The following is an 18,896-nucleotide window of genomic DNA, read 5'->3' on the forward strand; positions in this document are numbered from 1 at the left end:
AATAGGAAAATATCAACTAACATCTCATGGTGCATTTCTTTAAAAGGCCTATATCATAAAATCTACTTTTTTTTAGCTTTTAGGTGTATTATAATGTTCATTCCTCACTAAAAGAAACCCCAAAGTGGTATTTTGATCCGTTCACGCATTTCTGAGTATTTCACTAAAAACCTGCCCTTTGAGCACCAGCCCCTCCCACCCCACAAAAACGAGCGGATTCTCACGAGCTGATGTAGAAAAGTCAGAGCAGCCCCTTCCATGAAAAGTCTGCGCTGCCAGCATCGCCCCCAGGCTAACACACGCACCCACTTTCTCCGCAGACCTAGCAGTGATCAGCAATAACTCTTTCCTTTTATATCAACAATATGCACATCCATCTTTACCAAAGTTCGGATATTTTTTGTTTTTTGTGGGCGATACGCAGACATGCTGTCGAGGGCCATGGTTGACATCATGAAATGGGCGACACCCACAAAGAGCAAAAGGCAATGCCTCAGAGATCGAGTTATCTTACTTCTGGGTTGGAAAAGAGCTCAGGAAAATAACTAATATTTAATTTAAAAAAACATTCCTTTGTGTGCCAAAGGTAATATATTATCATATTTTTGGATATGGTTTGGCTTAAAAATAGCATGGTTTAGGCCCTTTAAAATGTAGAATTGTATTGAACTGTTGAATGTATGAGCATGCAAAAACTGTAAAAAATTGTTATTTCCCTCATCAGCATTTAGGGATTTCATCTGTAATAATGCCATACACTAAAAAAAATGCCATACACTAAGAAAATTACTGGTTTTAAACCATATTTGTTCATTTTTCTGACTTGTGCTCTAATTCAGGTCAAACCTCTGAAAAAAAACAGCCTTCTGCATTCAACCTGTCTTCTGAACACAGCGTTGCAGCTGCAACTACAATTCCTATTTTACCTTATATTTTATGACTGTTATTTATTTAATTAAGTTAAGCACTTTGAGGTGATTTTTAGAACCAAAAGTGCTATAATATAAAGTTGAATTTGAATTTATAGTGGAAATTGAACACCTGTCCAAATATATGATGGCTTTATTCTGCACTCAAGACCTTAGTATGAGGATTTTGATATAAGCTCATGAGGATTTTGATATAAGCTCAATTCCTGACACATCAGAAAAATGCCAATGTTTTCTATCACATTAAATGATTTCAAAATGGTCAAAATGTCTTTTTAACAGACTGTAGTTGAAGCAACTGGGTGTTTGCTGAAAGTGCCAATTTATCAACTGGAGTGTCTGTACGGTTTTACAGAATTAAAAGCTCAAAAGTCCCAGGCTGTTTGCTGTGCAAATGCATATCGTTTTTAGCTACCATGACACTTCTGGATGAAGATGCTCATATCTTGAAGCTGAATCATGGCATCTGCCTGTTATTCTTGAAACGTTTCACCACATAACCAAACTATTTAAAACAACTTTTTTTTTTATAAAAGATGAAGAAACTTGACATTTTGCTCTTGCATTTTAAATCCGCTGAAGTGTCTCATTATAAACTTCAGGTGGGTTCGGGTCCATCAGTGTTGTATTTGGACAACACAATTTCAATCTCAGCTCTCAATAAGATCAAACACACTTATAACCAACTGAACCATAAAAACTCCAATGAGGGAGCAGATGCTGACTTTTCCAGAGGGGAGTGTAAATTTGGCAATGTGCAGTCAATAAATGAGGCTGTGTAGACCGGTAGCAGGCAAATCTAATGGAAAAAGAATTATCACATATTCAACTATATTCTTCAAAAATGAAGATAACTCTTTGAGTTATTCATTTTGTAAAGACCAGGGTCAAAGGTAGTCTGGACCTCTTAAAAAAGCAAGGAGGGTTACTGTCTTTAGAACAAAAAGATGGTTCAAGATTAGACATTTTTTGTGAGAATGATGGCGACAAGCTAAAACTGTTGACAGGCAGCTCAAAAACGCACAGTTAACGAAAAAACATCTTACACAAGCTTTAGAAGATGATTCCTTGATTTTGGAGGATATAAACAGATTTTGTTTTAAAATACATTTCAAGATTTCCAAATTTTGTTGAACTACTGCAGTAAGTTTTAGATGTAGTTTCTCCAGCTACCTACAGACATTTGGTGTAAAACCTGCAGCCCATCTTTCTTTGGTCTGCATTCCAGTTTTCTGTACTCCTGTTCATGGCCTCATACCTCCTTTTATTTTGGACTTCTTGTTTCCTCTCTAATCAGCTGTCAGTTGGTCCCTTTACAGAGGTTACATTGCATAGCAATTGGCAGAACCTATTATCCAAAGCAAATTACAGATTTTTTTTTTACAACAGGGGGCAGTGAGGGCTTGGGAGTCTTGCCCAAGGGCACAATGACTGTCTAGCCTGAGATTTAAACGCCTGATCAACCAATTGGCAAACAGGCTGCTTAACCCAGTGAGCTACAGCCACGCCCTGTAGCTTTTTTCAACTTTAATCTGCTCTCATCCAGAACGTTGTATCTGAGCTGCTGGGGAACTGCTGTCATCTTGATCACCTCCTTTAGGTAGTAGCATGTTGCTCCCACAGACAGACACACTGGATGGACCAACTATGGGGATTCTGAGCAGCTAAAATGCAGTCTGAAGAGGAAAACCAATAAGACCTTGAGATTTTTTTAAAAAAAGACCACTTTTGCAAGATAAGGTTGGGTTCACTACCTGCCATTAAAAAAAACCCACATCTTGGAATGCATGCTTTGAGTTCTAATAAAATCGAGTCAGTTGGTTTAAAAAAAAAAAAAAACATCCCAGCATGGTATTATAAGTAGAAAATAAACATAAAAAAGTTTTGACAACATAATCTATATACGTTTTTCTTTTTTTTTGTAAAAAGAAAAACAAAATCCTTTTAACATGGGAGCAAACGGTAAATTTCTCCTTTTTAGCACCAACTTCTAGTATTCATTTGAGCAAATGTGCTACCTCTTGGTTTGCTTTAAATTCATGACTAAAAAATGGGAGCTTGGTTGCTCCCCAGCATCACCTTCAAACATTTGCGCATTTCAACCTGATGGACAATGTGCATGTATCAGAAGACAAAGAAAAGCTGTCACATTTATAACACTTAACACTATGTAAATAGTTTTAAATATTTTACATTTTTTAGCCATAAACTTCATAAAACTATAAATACTTATTAATCATGACAAGGAGACAACCATGGAAACCTATGCTATGCATACATATTTCTTAAATGTTTACAGTTAAAGTAGAACTGTTAATTTTCTCCAGCTTTAGGCCAGACTGGAATGAAACGGCACAATAACAAACCACCGTTTTATATGATTTTAAGAATAAATCAATCAAGTGTGCTGCAAACCAAAGTCATAACAGATCCCCCCACACTCTTGTCAAAAGGACTTGTAGCCCATCCTGTGGTGATTAATGAAGTCAGTGCTCTGCAAAAGAACTTATCAATAAAGGTTTCAGAGGCCATCACATTTTTTTAAACCATCTATGGATTTTTCCAAAGATGATGAAAAACTACATTAAAAAAAATATTACAATTCCAAAGCTGAAGAAATCAATTTGAAGTGGAAGGTCAATGTTTAAAAATGCGACAACTCCCATCTGTTAGTTATGTGATTGTAGAAAAACGGAAATTAAAAAAAAGACTGTCCTAGCTTTGTACCTTAGAAATGTCAAAGCTTTACGACTTCTTTTGGCTCTGCAAATGTCTTAGAAATAAAAGAGTAAATTTAGATTGACATGACAAAACAATGAATACTGGGTAACGCTTTCTTTTACAGTACAGTACTTACAGTGTACTTAAGTGGTATTTACATGGTACTTTTATTGTAACTACTGGGTACTTACATGGTACTTGCTGTGTATTTATGTGGTTGCAATGCCTTTTGTTAAGTTGGTAAAAGAAGTATTTTCGTTTATGTAATTCATGCTTGACAGTTCGTTTTGGAAAATAGTCAGAGTGAGACATCTGTCGTTTCTGTTAAGTTTCGATTTTAAATTTTTGTCAGAGTGAGTGCTCTCACCATGCGTTCTCAAGTTTGATGGAGCACATTTTCACGGAGATGCGGCCATGTTCGTGCAGAGCTGGCTCTGTGCGTGCAAGCGTTGGGAATTTTCCGTCATTGTAAGTTGATTATACATTTTTTTATGTTTCTTAGGAAGTTGTTTAGCTGTTTCTTGTGCAGTTTAAAGTGTTTCTTACAAGCTGTAAATTAGCATTTGGCCTGTCATACCTTTATGGAACGCTAATGTCTGTGAACACATTTTTTCTGTTTTGTTTCAGTTACAAATAATAATATGAGTATTGTTCAAGATGAAGACAAATTAAAGAAGCAACTCAAACCAACTTGGAAGTACTCGTATTTGTTCGCTGGCTGTCTAGCAGCATCAAATCACATGTTGTGAGGACAGTACAGTGGTACTATTTTGTTCATACTTATGTGGTACATACTGGGAATTTATAATATATTTACTGGGTATTTGCATGTTGTGCAAAGGTGTCTTTTGTGGTACTTACCACACGTAAGAACAAGGTAAGTACAAATAAAGTACCTTGACCTTTAGGTCTGCACTCGTATGTTTCATGGTATTTACAATGAATTTACCACAGAAACTACCCTTTAAGTACAATGAAACTGGACTGTAAAAGAAAGTCAGCCCTATTTCCACTCTATTACATGGTACTTTCAGTAGTAAATGCTGGGTATGTTCACATATTACCTTCCCGTACAGTGTGCATACACACTTGGTCTTCTGACCTCACCAAATGAGACAATGCTAACTTGTTGGTAAAGGTGAAGTCACTGCATTGTAAAAACATATTCTGGCCTGATTACTTCTTGTAACATGTAGCAAATTTAAAGAGAAACAAGACAGCAGTGAAAACAACAATCGTTAATATGATACACTTTTGCAGCATAACAGTAAAACGGTAAAAAGGAGCATTCCAAAGAACACATTTTTTTCATATTATTTATCTTTTCTTCCAGAGTTTTGTGTTGTTCCAGGAATGATTCACACTCCTTTTTGCATTTATGGTTGACAACTTTTCAATTTATAAGAAGTACTGTCCTTGCTCCTGAATTCAACATCATCCAAGAATCCTATAAAGCTTTAAAGTCCAGTTTACAAGCAGACTGGTTAAAAACATTGACTTGTATAAGAGAACTGGACTGAACATTCCAAACAGGAAGTACCCGCTGGCTCCAAGAACCCAAAATTTCTCAGAATTCTATTTAGAAATAATGAACTATTAGTCATTCTATTTATCAGAATAACCAGCTACATTTTTCCGCCATGTTCTTTATGATCCTACATTTTTTCAATAATATTTTTTTTTGTTGTGCAAGTTATTCAAGTTATAAACCGACCAATCAGATGCCTCAATAAAAGTATGTGGGGCCTGCCGTCCCCCACGTCCAACGTTCAAAATGTTTGACCGAATTTGGATCAATCACTGCTTATCGACTAACGTCTGGCTCCAACATAGCTGTTTCCAATATCGCAACTAAATAGACTTCATTTAGTTGGAGCAGGAAGTAAGCCGTTTTCAATGGGTGATGTCACAAGTTGAACACAAGAAAAATTAATTTGACAGACATGTGCTGATTCATTATTTTGGTGGAGAAGGTGTGATGGTGTGGGCCGACATGTAATTCACTGGAAAAACTGAGCCAATGCAGGGCTCCAGACTAAGTTTTTTCACTAGGAGCACTGTGGCCCCCAACTGAAAATTTTAGGGGCACAAACAGAAAATTTAGGGGCGCATACCGTAATTCAACATTCTAACCAGATCTACTAATTTCCACTGTATTACGAATAAATACTTTAATAATAGATGCAGAAATTACAATGTGCTGTTTCAAATTCAGTGTCATATTTTATTCTGCCCTTTTGAAGATGCAACAACAAGGTAAACTGACAGCACCATCGCTGTCATGACAGTACAAATAGTAAACAAAATACCATACATTTAGAATAAAAAAAAGTTTTTAGCAACAAAGTGATTACCGTAGTAACCTGTCGGTCATTTCACAGTTACAAACAATACTTAAATGTATGTAAACATTAGGGGATGGAAATTCATGTTGGCCACACCAAATAGGTGCAGCCAAGATGCACAATAATTTGAGATCACCCAGATGGACGCAACGCTGCACAGATCACCTGGTGTGAGACGTATATTTTTGTTTTTCCTCTAACATCACCTGTCAATCAAAACAAAAATATCACGAGAAAGGGGTGGGAGCAAGACCCCAACCTGAGCGAACGCAGCTGGAAATTTAGTACTGAACTGACTGAAAGCTGCCCTACAGACTACAAAACAATGCATTATGGGACATGTGTCCTGATGGGTTTTTGTAGTTCACTGATCAATTAAAATAATTTAAAATACCAACTGATTAAAAAAGGCTACAGCCATTAAAAAACATTAAAATAATTATAAAAGATGTAATATCACAGATCATACTTAGGGGGAGAGGCATATTAAAACTAAATTGAATGTTAAGGACTACAACTTCCTGTTCTCCTTCAGTCTCGCTTTAGCTTCGCCTTCATGTTCTTACATGTGTTAAGTACCAGACACCTTTGCACAACATGTAAATACCCAGTAAATATATTATAAATACCCAGTATGTACCACATAAGTATGAACCAAATAGTACCACATAAATACACAGCAAGTACCATGTAAGTACCGAGTAGACACATAAAAGTATCCAGTAAGTTCCATTAAAAAGTACCATGTAAATACCACTTAAGTACACTGTAAGTACTGTACTGTAACTGTTGTAAGTCTGAAGTCCTTTATGTTTTCTTTGGTCTTACTGTTAAAAAGCAGGAATCTGTAAAGGGAAACAAAGAATTTCTCTGAAGGAGCTAAAAAAAAAGAGAAAGATGACAGAAGAAAAGGGTAAAAAAGATGGAAGGGGGAATGGCATAATTTCAGCCTTGAGGAGAGGCCTCACAGGGTTTGTTTAACAAAACATGCTCCAACAGAACAGAAACTATGCAAATATCAGGCTCCAATTGTTTTACTGTTAGAAAAATGTAAACCTTTTGTCTCCAGGCCAATTGACCTCATCCTCAAGCACTGTTAAAACCAAATTTTAACACAAATCTTTGTCTAGTTTTGATTTATATTAACTTATTATAATGACACAAGACAAATGATTTATCAGCCAACATTTTACAGATATACAATGGCTTTTTAAGCGAATAAAGTGCATTAGAAAGCATTGACAGTAGCTACCACTGTCTTCTGCAAGAGCAGAGGCAATAACAATAACAAACGGGATTGCTGTTTAAATGTAATAGGGGCTCCGTCCCTGCAGCTAGGTGGAGAACGAGGGATTTCGGTTTTTATTCAATGCATTAGAGCCACGCTTTGACATTCCCTCTCGGAAATACTGAAAAAATGATCCCTGCACTGTACGCCCAGACCAGAGCTACGGTTGAGATGACGCTGAAAACAGCAGAAAGAGTGGCCCTTAGACCCCCCTTCTCCTCAAACCAGCAATAGACGAGGGGCGTCTTGGCGCTAAAAAGGCAGTGGTTCTCAAGAAAAACATGAACATATAAAAATACATCACATGTAGCTTTTTCCCAAACGTTTTGTTCACAAAGATGTTTACTTTAGATGCACTTTAAGTTTATGTATTTTATACCTGGTCATTTATTTTGAAAGCAGTGTATGTCTTAAATAACTTAAAGGAAAGTTCCTAGCTACTTGATTTTTTTTTTTCTGGGAGAATTTTATTTTTGTTTACACCACATTAGCACTAAATGGTGTCATTTATTTTTAACAAAGACACTATAATTTATTCACAGAATTAATATCTGATTTACAGCTATTTTTTTTAATAATGCGATAGCTATGGCTTTGTTTTTCAAAAGTGCCTGGCAGCTACTTGACTTATTCATTTTTTTTTTCTGTTTACAGCAATTTTGTACTAAATAATGGCTGCTGTTCATGTTCACTATTTTTTAACCAAATTTTAAAGATGTTTCCAAAGGAAAATTGTCATTGTTTGTCAAAGACAGAGTATTACTGATTTCAGCAATGTTACACCATTACACCAAATAGGACACAAGTTGTTTTATATTATTGTGTTTAAAAACTAAAAAATAAATGAGGAAATATTTTCCAAAGACAGTTTTTCAAGTTCTTCTTTCTTAAAGTTTGATATATCGGGAGTTGTTAGAGACGATATATATCGATTATCACATTATCGTCATGTCGTGATAGTATCGTCATCGTGAGCAATGTATCGCAAATTGTATCGTAAGGTACCCAGCGATTTCCAGCCCTAATTGACATTGCTTCACATTTAACACAGTTTGATCTTAAAATCATTCTTATAAAGGTTTATGTTCATTTATTTTAATAAAAACATAAACAAGAGATTTTTGCATGTGTACAAAAAAAACTAAAATATATTCCAAATGAGCTAAGGCCCTTCGTCCAATGATTCGCCCTGAGATGTTCCCACAGCGTGAACTGGACTCCACCTGTTCAGCTACTTGGATGACACCTGTCTCCGGGCTGACAGTAAAATCTAGAGCGAAGCATTCTTGCATCAACACGGTATTGAGCAGAAGTTTTGATTACCAATAAACATGTTATTTATTTATTTTTTTTTAATAATTTGAAAAAAACATTTAATGCTTTCTTTTTTAGGCCGTCTTGATGTCATATTTGTGTACATACCAATATGGTTGTAGTTCACTTTCTTAATTAAATCAACATATACTATTAATTGCTTTAAAATTAAATAAATCTATTATACTAATATTGGAAAATACCATTTGGACTGAGGATTTGGATTGGTAGGTTTATTTTACTACAACGTAAAAATGACCATATTCATCACAGTGGACAGCACGTGTGATGGCAGCAGAAAAGGATCAGTCCATGATGTGTGGAAACAGAATTTAGTAAAGACATGTGACCATACAGTGTAGGAGAATGTTCTAATAATAATAATTCTAATAAATATTTGGATGTGGAAAAACAACAGTGGGCTGAACCTTAGGAAACTAACATGCGAATGAAGTTGACATTATTTCTTGTTTGTTTGTACACATTTCATTACGTGTCTGCTTAACTCCAGAGGTAAAACAGTCATCCTGACCATTGTTAACCGGTTCTCCAAGTTAGTCCATGCCAACTTCCTTCAGCTAGTGAGCTAGCTGTGGTTGTGTCCAGACACGTCTTCCGCCTGCACAGCCTACTGGAGGAAATAGTGTTAACATTTGTGGAGTTTTTCCCACCTAGAGTGGTGTTTCCTGCTATTAAAAGAACTCTGGATCTTCCCTCAACGTTGTTGTCTAGTCCTGCATCTGGGTCATCCTGATGACCGTGACAGGTTTTTAAAAAAATAAATATGAATCAGCAGATGACACCACAAAGCTGAGGTTTTACTTAGTGTGATTGAGGATAACGATGGGTTAAAACACCGAAAAGGACTCTGCAAAGCCTACAGCACAAGTGTTTCCTTTAGAGTAAAAATCTGTTCTGTTAATTATAAACTGAAGGTCAAATTAAATTTAAATAATATTTCCTGTATACCCAAAAATTATGATTAAAGAAAGTGAAGTGTCTTTTGCAAAATAAAGATTTGGATGGATATATGCTTGTGGTAAAATGAAGCGCAGTGCACGTCCCCCGGGATCTCTGGAAGTGCAGGGTGTGTCAGGAAGTTGTGGCTGTGCTATCTTTCCTGTAGGCAGGAGGAAGGAACCACTTCACATTTGATTTGACTATCTTCAGGCCAGCATTACACATCCACTCCAGCACCTACAGCGCAGCTGCCCCTGCAGCAGGGTGGGGCTCTGTTTAGACCAGTGGCACAGCAATAAAACAACCACACGATAAACACAGCAATAAAGACTTCTACTTTTTTTTATCCCCCAAAAATGACCTGGCAAATTCCAGAGGTAAATGCTGTGCACTAAATAATCCCTTTGCATCGTTCTTCCCAACAGATAACGCTCTGTGTTAAAGGCAGACACTTACACATAAATCAATATTGGATTTCAGACAATCGAAAACAGGGCTGCTTATTCCTGGTCCTCGAGATCCACCGACCTGACTGTTTTCAAGATCTCCAAGCCCTGCTAGTTGCTGCTTAGCTCAATCAGATGTCTCCACATTCTGATAAAATAAACAAACCTGGTCCAGGTAATCAACAGCAAGCAGTGAAGGGAGGGCTGGTAAACAAAAACTATTAAACACCTGCTGATTGATACAGAAACCATGTTAAAACCTTTGTTTGAAAAGAAGAACTATATCTGTGAGATAGATTAACTGAAATTTCAACCAATGTCAATGATTATTCTATAGCTAAACTTTTTATTCCCAATACAATGACCCCTAAGAATACTGGCAGATGTTTTAGTGTAGAAGGGGATTACATGTTAACATGAATCAATAAAAGAATAAACGACAACCCTCTCTACCATTGCACAACTTAAAAAAATAAAGAAATAAAAACAAGCAGGGATTGTTGTATGTAATCACAAGGATTCATGAACACATGACAGCTGCACAAGCTGTTCCTATGTGATGCTACTTTTGTGTGCAAAACACAAGTACAATCAAGTAAATCTGCTCATAATAAAAGTGAAAATAATCAATATCAATAAAACATTAGCTGTTAAAGTGCCATAAGTGAGTCAGACTATATATTACGTGGTTCCTTAATGATGTTTTGGGTTTTTCAGGCAAAATAAGCAACTATGCAACAAGATATTTCTATCTGTGCTTAGCTGCAGTGAGCTTCTGTCCTTTTTAAAGAAGTGCAACCCAAACATTGAGAAAGGTCTTTAGAGGTAATGGAGTTCATTAACTTTAGAACCACGGGAAGCTGCTGTGCAGTAAGATACACAAAGTAATTCTTCCCCTCACCATCAAACCCTTAGAAAGTGTTGACACACCATTAAGAGCCTCACAACGCAGAAACAAGCAGCTCTGTTACAGAAACATCATGCATTTTTGCAGATAAATGACACCACAGGGTGCAGAGTGTGATTCTTTCATTCCATTGCTGTGACCTTATCTAGTTAGAAGTTGTGGATAAAAACTTAAAGACTTCTCTGTTAGTTTGATCCAAAATGCATCAGTACTTAGTGAACAAATCTTTTTTCTGTTACATAAAAGATCATTTTTCGAATAACTTCATCTGAATTGTCAGTATAATGCTCAAACTGCAACAGTCTTACAGTTTCAGCCCTCACAAGTCGAGAAATGTGATTTTTAGCTTGGACACACACATCATAGTCTAGGCTTTAGATGTGTTTGATGACAAATCTAGATAATTGCTTTTATACCCAATCTAAACTCTATTAAATAATCCCGTTATCAGATTGGGACATCCCTCTGAAAAAGCAAGAATAAACTGGCTAGCCCCAGTAATCCTCTGATTACACAGACATTTTACAACTTTTTTTTTTCTAATTCCTGCTTCTTTTTGTTTTTATTTTGGGCTGTTTCTTTCATAATACACTTTTGTTATTGACTTCTTATACTTTGAGTTGTTTTCTGGTTCTGGTCCAAAATTAATGTTGGGTTAAAACAACCAAGGGGACCTGGTTTTGGTAAGTTTGGTCCCCATCAAAATACAGATGAGCTTTTACACTTGTCAAAAAAGTCAACAATCTGGAACCCTGGTGCCAATCAAACCTGCCAGTGTGAATGTGCCCAAATTCTGCATTCAAGCTCCTGCATGAAGGCAAAAGAAGGGGGGAGGGGAGCTGAGTTTTGGCAACTTTAATGTACCCTGAGGGTTGTGACTGATAAAAGGTTAAGAGCCCCCCTGAATCACAAGAGTTCCCCATGTTGGTCAATAAACACATCAGTAGCTGTCCACCGTCACCTTCTGCTTAATCATTATGGGAAAATAAGAGCCTTTTGATGTCATCTGCTGGTCACTTCTATGGATCACAGCATTCTAATTACTAGTCAATTTGGCCTTATTAAAATTATCTGGACTAAATTGGATCTTAACAATAACAATCAATAAAGCTATAATGTTCCTAACCTTTGCATAGAACTTTGAGAAAACCTAAGTTGTGAACTACCACTTATAAAATAAACTGAGATTACAACAAACAGAGTTTCTGTAGAGGGGCAGGAATTCATCAGAATTTCACCTCTGAGTTGTGGGCAGTACTGTTGGTGCGGAGTAAGCATGACTCCACTTCCCATCATCCATTTGCTTACACTCTCTCCTGCTAGCTTACAGTCCCTCTCAACCTCAAGGTAACATTACCGGTGCAACAAAAATGGCAAGCAATATTGGAGCTATCCAGTCGTACAGTTTTGAGCCAGATGCCAGCTTGGGTTAGAAAAATGAATTTATAAATTTCTTCCATCATGAGAAAAAAAAAACCTCAAGAATATGTTTGAAACACCAAAAACACAATTTTCATTAAAGTGGGTCTTTAAAAAGAAAAGCCTACATTGACATTTACTTGGTCTGTATGCATGGAATTATAAAGTTTTACCTCTGAATAGAAGTTTCAACCTAAATCTGTTGAGGGTAATTTTGTTTGTTTTTTAATTAATAAGGATGTCCAGTAGGCCTTTTTTTACAGAAAGTGTGCAAATAACACATGAAGAACCTCAAAAGTTAGAGGCTTTCGGGGTTAGCAGTGAGTAGAAAATACTTTAGCTCATAAGAGCAGATTTTTTTCTTAAAAATAAAAAGATGTGTTTTTTTTTTTTTTACCACAAACCAAGTGGACAACAGAATCACTTTCTGAAATATTTCTGTTACACTGATGTCACTATGGGTTCTTATGGGTAAATATTTTACAAGGGTGCGTGGGATGTGCACGAGTGTCCAAACAACCAGTATTTTCCCTTTCTTCATTACAGAATGAAACATTTAATGCCCTGAGCTTTTTTTTTTTTTTAATGTGTCTGAAACTGAAGGAACTGAAACCAGCCTGACCTCGGAGGACTGTTTCCAATCTGCACAGATGGAAAATCTCTGCTGTTGCAATGATGTTCCATAATGATGGAGAAAAAAGGAGAAACACTTTTACTCACTAGTTTAGTAATAACCCCATAACAGTGACTGCAGTATGCGATGTGCACCCAACTCCAAAAATCTAGTTTCCTGCAGCTCACGTCTAGCAGTACATAAACCTGTATTTCTAGACTACATACATTCAAATATAATACTGATTAATAACAATACTTCTGTGATAATAAATGTTTGCACACTCTTCTGAAATCCACAAAGATCAAAAAGCAGCGCTCTGATTACAAAAACAGTGTGTTTCTGTGGCCTCTGCACTGAGGCCAGCTAGCCTGCGCTCTGGTTAGAGATGTGCATTTTTCTCATTCCATTCTCCGACACGTTAACATCTGTCCCAGGTCGGAGCTGCGTGGAGCCGTTCAAGTCACGCCTACAGCAAGCTGCAGGAGAATCCGTGCCTGCAGGCTGTATCTCTGCTTTACAAGCCTTGGCGTCTCCCTCACTGCAGGAGGGAGCAGCAGCCAAAAGTGTGCTTTTATCTTTCATCATCTGTATGTGGAAAAAAAACAAGCAGCACCCTTCTTCTGCCTCTTTGTAAAGACTTATTTATCACGCTAGTGCATCTCCTAAGAAATTGTGGGATTTTGTAAGCATATAATAAGAGTAAGTTAAAGGTAAACACACCAGTTCCTTTTTGAATAAAAAGTAGTGTTTTTCTCTGTTTTTGACATGTCAACCATTATTGTACAATGGGGAAAGACCCCACCATATCTTTGCAAGTTATTCAGCATATTTTGTTTGACAGGAACAGGCTTATCGGCAGTTTGTTTTAGAACATTTTCAAAAAGTGAAAGGACTCAAAAAGGTCTGCTAACAGGAAATCCTGCATCATGCAACAGTGGTGCATAAGAAGATGTATAGTAAATTTTTCAAGCCAGCCCGAGCCCCTCCCAACACACCAACATGCCCGCACACCAAAGAGAAAGAGTGCATGCGTGTGAATTATGGCACCAGGACTGAGCTCAGCATTCCAGCAGTTTAGACTTTCCAGGGAGCTTCACTGACAGCAAACTCACCATTTCTTCGTGCATTCGACCATCAGTTCTTGATAAGAAGCCACAAACTGGAACTTGGAGGCGTGCTTCCCCACACGCTGCAGTCTTTTCCACACTGAAGCCATGGTTGTCTGGAAAGGCTTCCCTGGATCTCCTCCTTGGGCTTCCTTTGCACAAAATCTCACCTATGCTCACACGTATCTGAGCTTCCCACACAGACACATAGTTCCACTCGAAGCAGGAAAACAAAAGATTGGGATTGCAGATCCAGGGAGGGGAGAGGGCTGAGATTTTTACAAACTGCCAGATGAATCCACGTAAGAAGAGGAATCTCTGCAGCAGCCCACGTCTGGTTTAATGGCGCCCATGCTGCTGGGAGGAGAGATAATCCGTGATTTTGTGGTGCATGAGGAATAATCCATTGGGTTTAAATATCACAAATCCATGTGGTGATCTTCCTGCAGGAGAGATCAGAAGGACACGGTCACTGATGCACAAAGTACAAACACCAAGCCCTCCCACCCACTTCGATGCGTTTGAAAACAGCCCGGCTGTCCCTGCTGTGCTTTCTCCCATGCTTCAGCTGCATCTGCAGACCCAACACTTTCTTCATGTTTGGGGGGAGAGTCCAGCACCTCTGCAACCAGAAAGGGATATGCGCTCGCGCGGCGACCCAACTCGTCGAAAATTATACAGATCGATTAAGTGGCACAGAATCAATGACATCATCCTACAGGGAGTCAAGTTCCCCGTTCAAGTCAACGACCGTGCGACCGTGAAATCAGACGTTTGCCCAAACCCAAATTAGTTGATGGAATCTTTTTTATTGGATCCAGGGAATAGTCCGAGCCGCTGCGGTCCGCTAACCGGGACGCTCCGAAGCTAACGAGTGAAAACACCCACCTCACTGCAACCTTCGTCCCATTTCCAGGGAGGTCTCCTTCACGGCGATGAGGGCAAACTGTCCGGCCGGCCCTAGCAGCTGAGCAACGGAAGAAACCTCACTGTCCGAGCAGCGACACGAGCCGCGCGGCTAGCTGGCCCCGCTAGCTCCGACAGCTAGCTCTGGCATCAGGAGCGAGCGGAAACTGATGCTTAGCGGTTGAGTAATTCCCTCAGCCGGGAAGCTCCGTGTTTCCAGACCGAGACACTAGCTGCATTTTACTGCAGTCCTCTTTAACCATATTTATTAGGAAAAAACTTTAAGAGGGTGACCGACTGTTATCTTTTGTCAGTTAGTAGTAGTTTAATCGACCTGGTTCTTCTTAAGAGTTTGTCAAGTTACCAATCTTTCAAAGTAATTTTCCATTTGTGGTTAACAAAATAAAAAGAGCTTAATTTAAAATTAATAATAGCATACTTACTACTTATCTATCAAGTGGCGTTCCAGCCACCCCTTATTTTTTACTGTATAAAGTGACAAACTACCACAAGTCCAAAGTCTTCCTATATAGGGAACAGTCTTTGCTTTTATTTTGAAGGCACAACATACTTTCCGTGCATTCTCAATGTGACGTGAGCCAACCTGACAAAGCTTCCCTGATTGGTCTGCAGGCGGGAAGGCTGACTCCCGCGTGCAGCATCGTGATGGTCTCATTGCTCAGTCTTATGGGTTTATTTAAATGTTTGTTTTTTGTTTGTTTTTAATAAAGAAATTACATGTATGTAATAGTTTCCTTCAATATTTTTTTCTTTAATAGTTTTTGGGGTGTCATTTAATTTCTTAAACCCTGCCAAATTTCAATGCTCCATGTTTTTCAAGAATTTGTTTCAATGTTCTTAAACTTTTAAGCCATTTTTTGGAGAAAGTACTCTTTACATATGAAGAGATTGTAAGTAGTACGAAGCGTAATGACAGCTTTGCAGTAAACACAATATTGGTAGTAGGAAAAAAATAGCTTAAGACTGGAAAAAACTGCAAAGAAATAGCTTAAGTGGATCATTATTTTATCCAATTTTAATTAATTTATTTCATTTCAAACAAATTAAATTGAAAAATGTTTATATTACTTCAATATTAAAAAGCATGTAGGACAGGCATGTCCAAAGTCTGGCCTGTGTTTAAACTTCCACCAGCCCGCAGGCTACTGTCATAAAATCAGTGTGACCCCCAGCACTTTCTAAGAACTACAATGTTCCTGATTGTGATTGGATAAATTATGTTATACTCTTGTTGTAAACCTGTGGCTACATGACCTCCAGAGCTTTAGGGGCCAAATAAGAGGAACAGATGTATGTTTCTGTGAAAAATGGTTTGCGGTTACAAATAATATAACGTTTTGTGTTATTTTCTTGTTCACATGATTTAAATTCAAAAGTTTAGTGTGAATTTAATCGTGAATGATATGTAACGTTTCAAATGAACCCAGATTTAACGTTGATGAACGTTTCTTTTTTGCCCAGACATACTTTTTCTTTCTTTAAATTCACAGTAATTTTGGTCAAATATATTTCGATGTCTTTCTGTTTCATGTGAAGAAAAGAAAAGAAATAGAGTTTTCATGAAACAATTCATTTGCATTCAACATTATTATACAGATTAAACAGAATGCAGGACAGATGGTTGGCCCTCACACACTTTCCCCTCACAAAATCTGTCCGTCTTTGCTGAAAGTCTGGACACCCCTAGTGTAAGAGAAATGGATACATTTGATGAGTTCTACTTTTACAAAAAACAAACTTAGAAGACCATATTGTTGTTGGTAGCTCAAAAGCTAGGCCAGCGTATGATTGTGAGTCATGTAATTATGTTTACATGACTCACTTTTCTTACTACTTTAGTTCCAGTTTTAAACTGCAGAAATATCTAGAAAACCATGTAAACAAGGACCCAAATAAATGATCACCTTAGAACCCACTGGCTAATTAGCATCCATTTGGCTAAAAGACATTTAGCCATCATCCTAAGAAAAGCTTTTCTCAATCAGGCGATCAGAGCACAAAGTTCAGACACTTCAAATGAGCTGTTTGTCTTCACCTGGGTTTGACCTAGTAAAGATATGAATTCCACTCCATTCCTGGGATTTTTTTCTCGCATGTTAAGAAGTAATCAAACACCCATCATCAATTGGAAATCAATGCATTATTCTGCCTCCACACACCCCCTTTTAACCAAAGGGTTGTTAATGCAGAGTCTGAGGGGCAGTAGTGAGAAGACAGAAACATAATAAGAAGCAGATTTATTTAATCTATAAAAGATAGCGGGGAAGCAGCAGGAAATTGATATTTGATCCTGTTAGTTGTGGCTTGGGGCATGAAGCAGCATGAGAGCCTTTTTGTTCTTCCTTTAGAGCAGGCTGGAAAAACATTGTCAACAATAAAAAAAAAAATCAAATGTTTTAACAATTCAACAAGTTGAAAGTGGTGTTGTTTCATTTAGACATGTACTAAGAGCACTGAAAAACCCACTGCAATGAAACTTGTGTTTTTGGTGTTTTTTTTTACTATGTTCTTGTGGAATTTTTCTCATGATGGAGGAAATTTATAAATAAATTTAGGCTTCAAAATGCCTTTATGAGTATTTCTTTATTAAAATCATTGTGAATCAGGAGCAGATGAAAAAATGACATGTTCTCCTTACATGAATTGTATCAAAACCTGCTCTTTTTGTGAAGGTCAACATGGTTTGAAAAATCAATACATTTCACTGTATTCCAAATCCACTTTATTCTGTCATCATTTTGCAACAGTTTGAGCTCTGAGGTTAGAGTTGATCTGACAGCAGGGGAGCCATGGATCCCGCTGATTTTGCAGCTCTGCGTTTACTTTTGAGTCTGACAGATTACAGGGAACCTCCCTCTGTGTGTCAAGGAATGCTTTGATGTGACAAATGACCCGGTGCTAAATGATGCTTTGTGTGTCTGCCGACGTACCAGCGGAGGCCTCGTTTCATGAATAACATTGAGGGGGCGAAAGAGCTGCTGCCATGGGCCGTCGGTGAGAAAGAATGAGAGGAGCAGACAGACAGAGTGCAAAAAGCAACCAGTCTCTTGTTATCTTTTTGAAAACATAATCTTGTTTTTAGTTTGATTGTATTTCACCCCCTTTATTGTTGAAGAAACAAACATAGAAGTTCCTCCAATATCTTTTATTCATACCTGCCATACCTGCGATAGACTGGAAAACTGTCCAGGGTGTACCCCACCTATGCCTATCAGTAGCTCGGTTGGTTCCAGGAACCCCATGATCCTAAAAATGCGGGCTTGGAAAATGAATGGATGTTTGGATAACCTATCAAATATAATTGCTTTTTCTGTCCGAATCAAAACTTTGTGAGTTTGAGCACAGTCAGTTGATACTGATGGTTCTCTGTGGTTTTATACCCAGCCTACTGTACTTCTGACTGTTTCCCCATCAACCATGCACCAGTCCCTCCTTCACTCTGTGTGGAAAGCCAAAACCCAACAACAGCAGAGTCTGCTGTTTTATGTCAAACCACTTGAAGAGACCTGTTGACAAAGCAGAGTCCTTCAGATAGGAGCCAAGTGAGTCTGAGCCACTTCACCTGAGAGCAGATAACCCAAAGCGACTGTTTGCTCAATGCTGGGAAGAGAGACGAGGCTGTAGCAGTTAACCCTCGGTCATGTGAAACTGGGTTCTAAAGGGTCTAAAATTCAAAATGATTACTTGGGGCAAAGCTTGTTGAGAGACTCCAGAGTGCAGCAGTACGTTGAATAAAAAATAGGAGTTTGATTTTGGTTTTACACCAGACAGTGTGGTTGCAAGGACTTTGTTCTTTGGATTTGCAGGAGCACACACCCTGTGCAGGGGTGAGGATGGGTGGAGTCCCTTAGTCACCTTGCAGGAACCCACAAAGACTACACTGTTAGTCTTCCTTTGTCATTAAAAGAAAACCCACTA

General features: G+C 37.9%; 1 protein-coding gene across 7 annotated transcripts in view; it reads right to left on the bottom strand.

Annotated features, from left to right (window-relative positions):
- The window catches only part of ehbp1 (EH domain binding protein 1), a 147,046-nt gene extending 131,733 nt beyond the window's left edge, over positions 1 to 15,313 (bottom strand). For 4 of the 7 annotated variants that reach the window (XM_023963398.1, XM_023963397.1, XM_023963396.1 and 1 more), the window contains exons 1-2: positions 14,940 to 15,313; positions 14,058 to 14,494 (exon numbers count right to left, since the gene is read on the bottom strand). In XM_023963398.1, the coding sequence (XP_023819166.1) occupies positions 14,058 to 14,161 (104 nt within the window). In that variant the 5' untranslated portion in view covers positions 14,162 to 14,494; positions 14,940 to 15,313. The remainder of the gene's footprint in view (positions 1 to 14,057; positions 14,495 to 14,939) is intronic. The other 3 variants (XM_023963401.1, XM_023963399.1, XM_023963400.1) reach the window with 2 other exon arrangements.
- Between the last annotated feature and the right edge of the window lie 3,583 nt (positions 15,314 to 18,896).

The sequence above is a fragment of the Oryzias latipes genome, chromosome 15 (assembly GCF_002234675.1).
Source record: "Oryzias latipes chromosome 15, ASM223467v1".
Taxonomy (NCBI): domain Eukaryota; kingdom Metazoa; phylum Chordata; class Actinopteri; order Beloniformes; family Adrianichthyidae; genus Oryzias; species Oryzias latipes.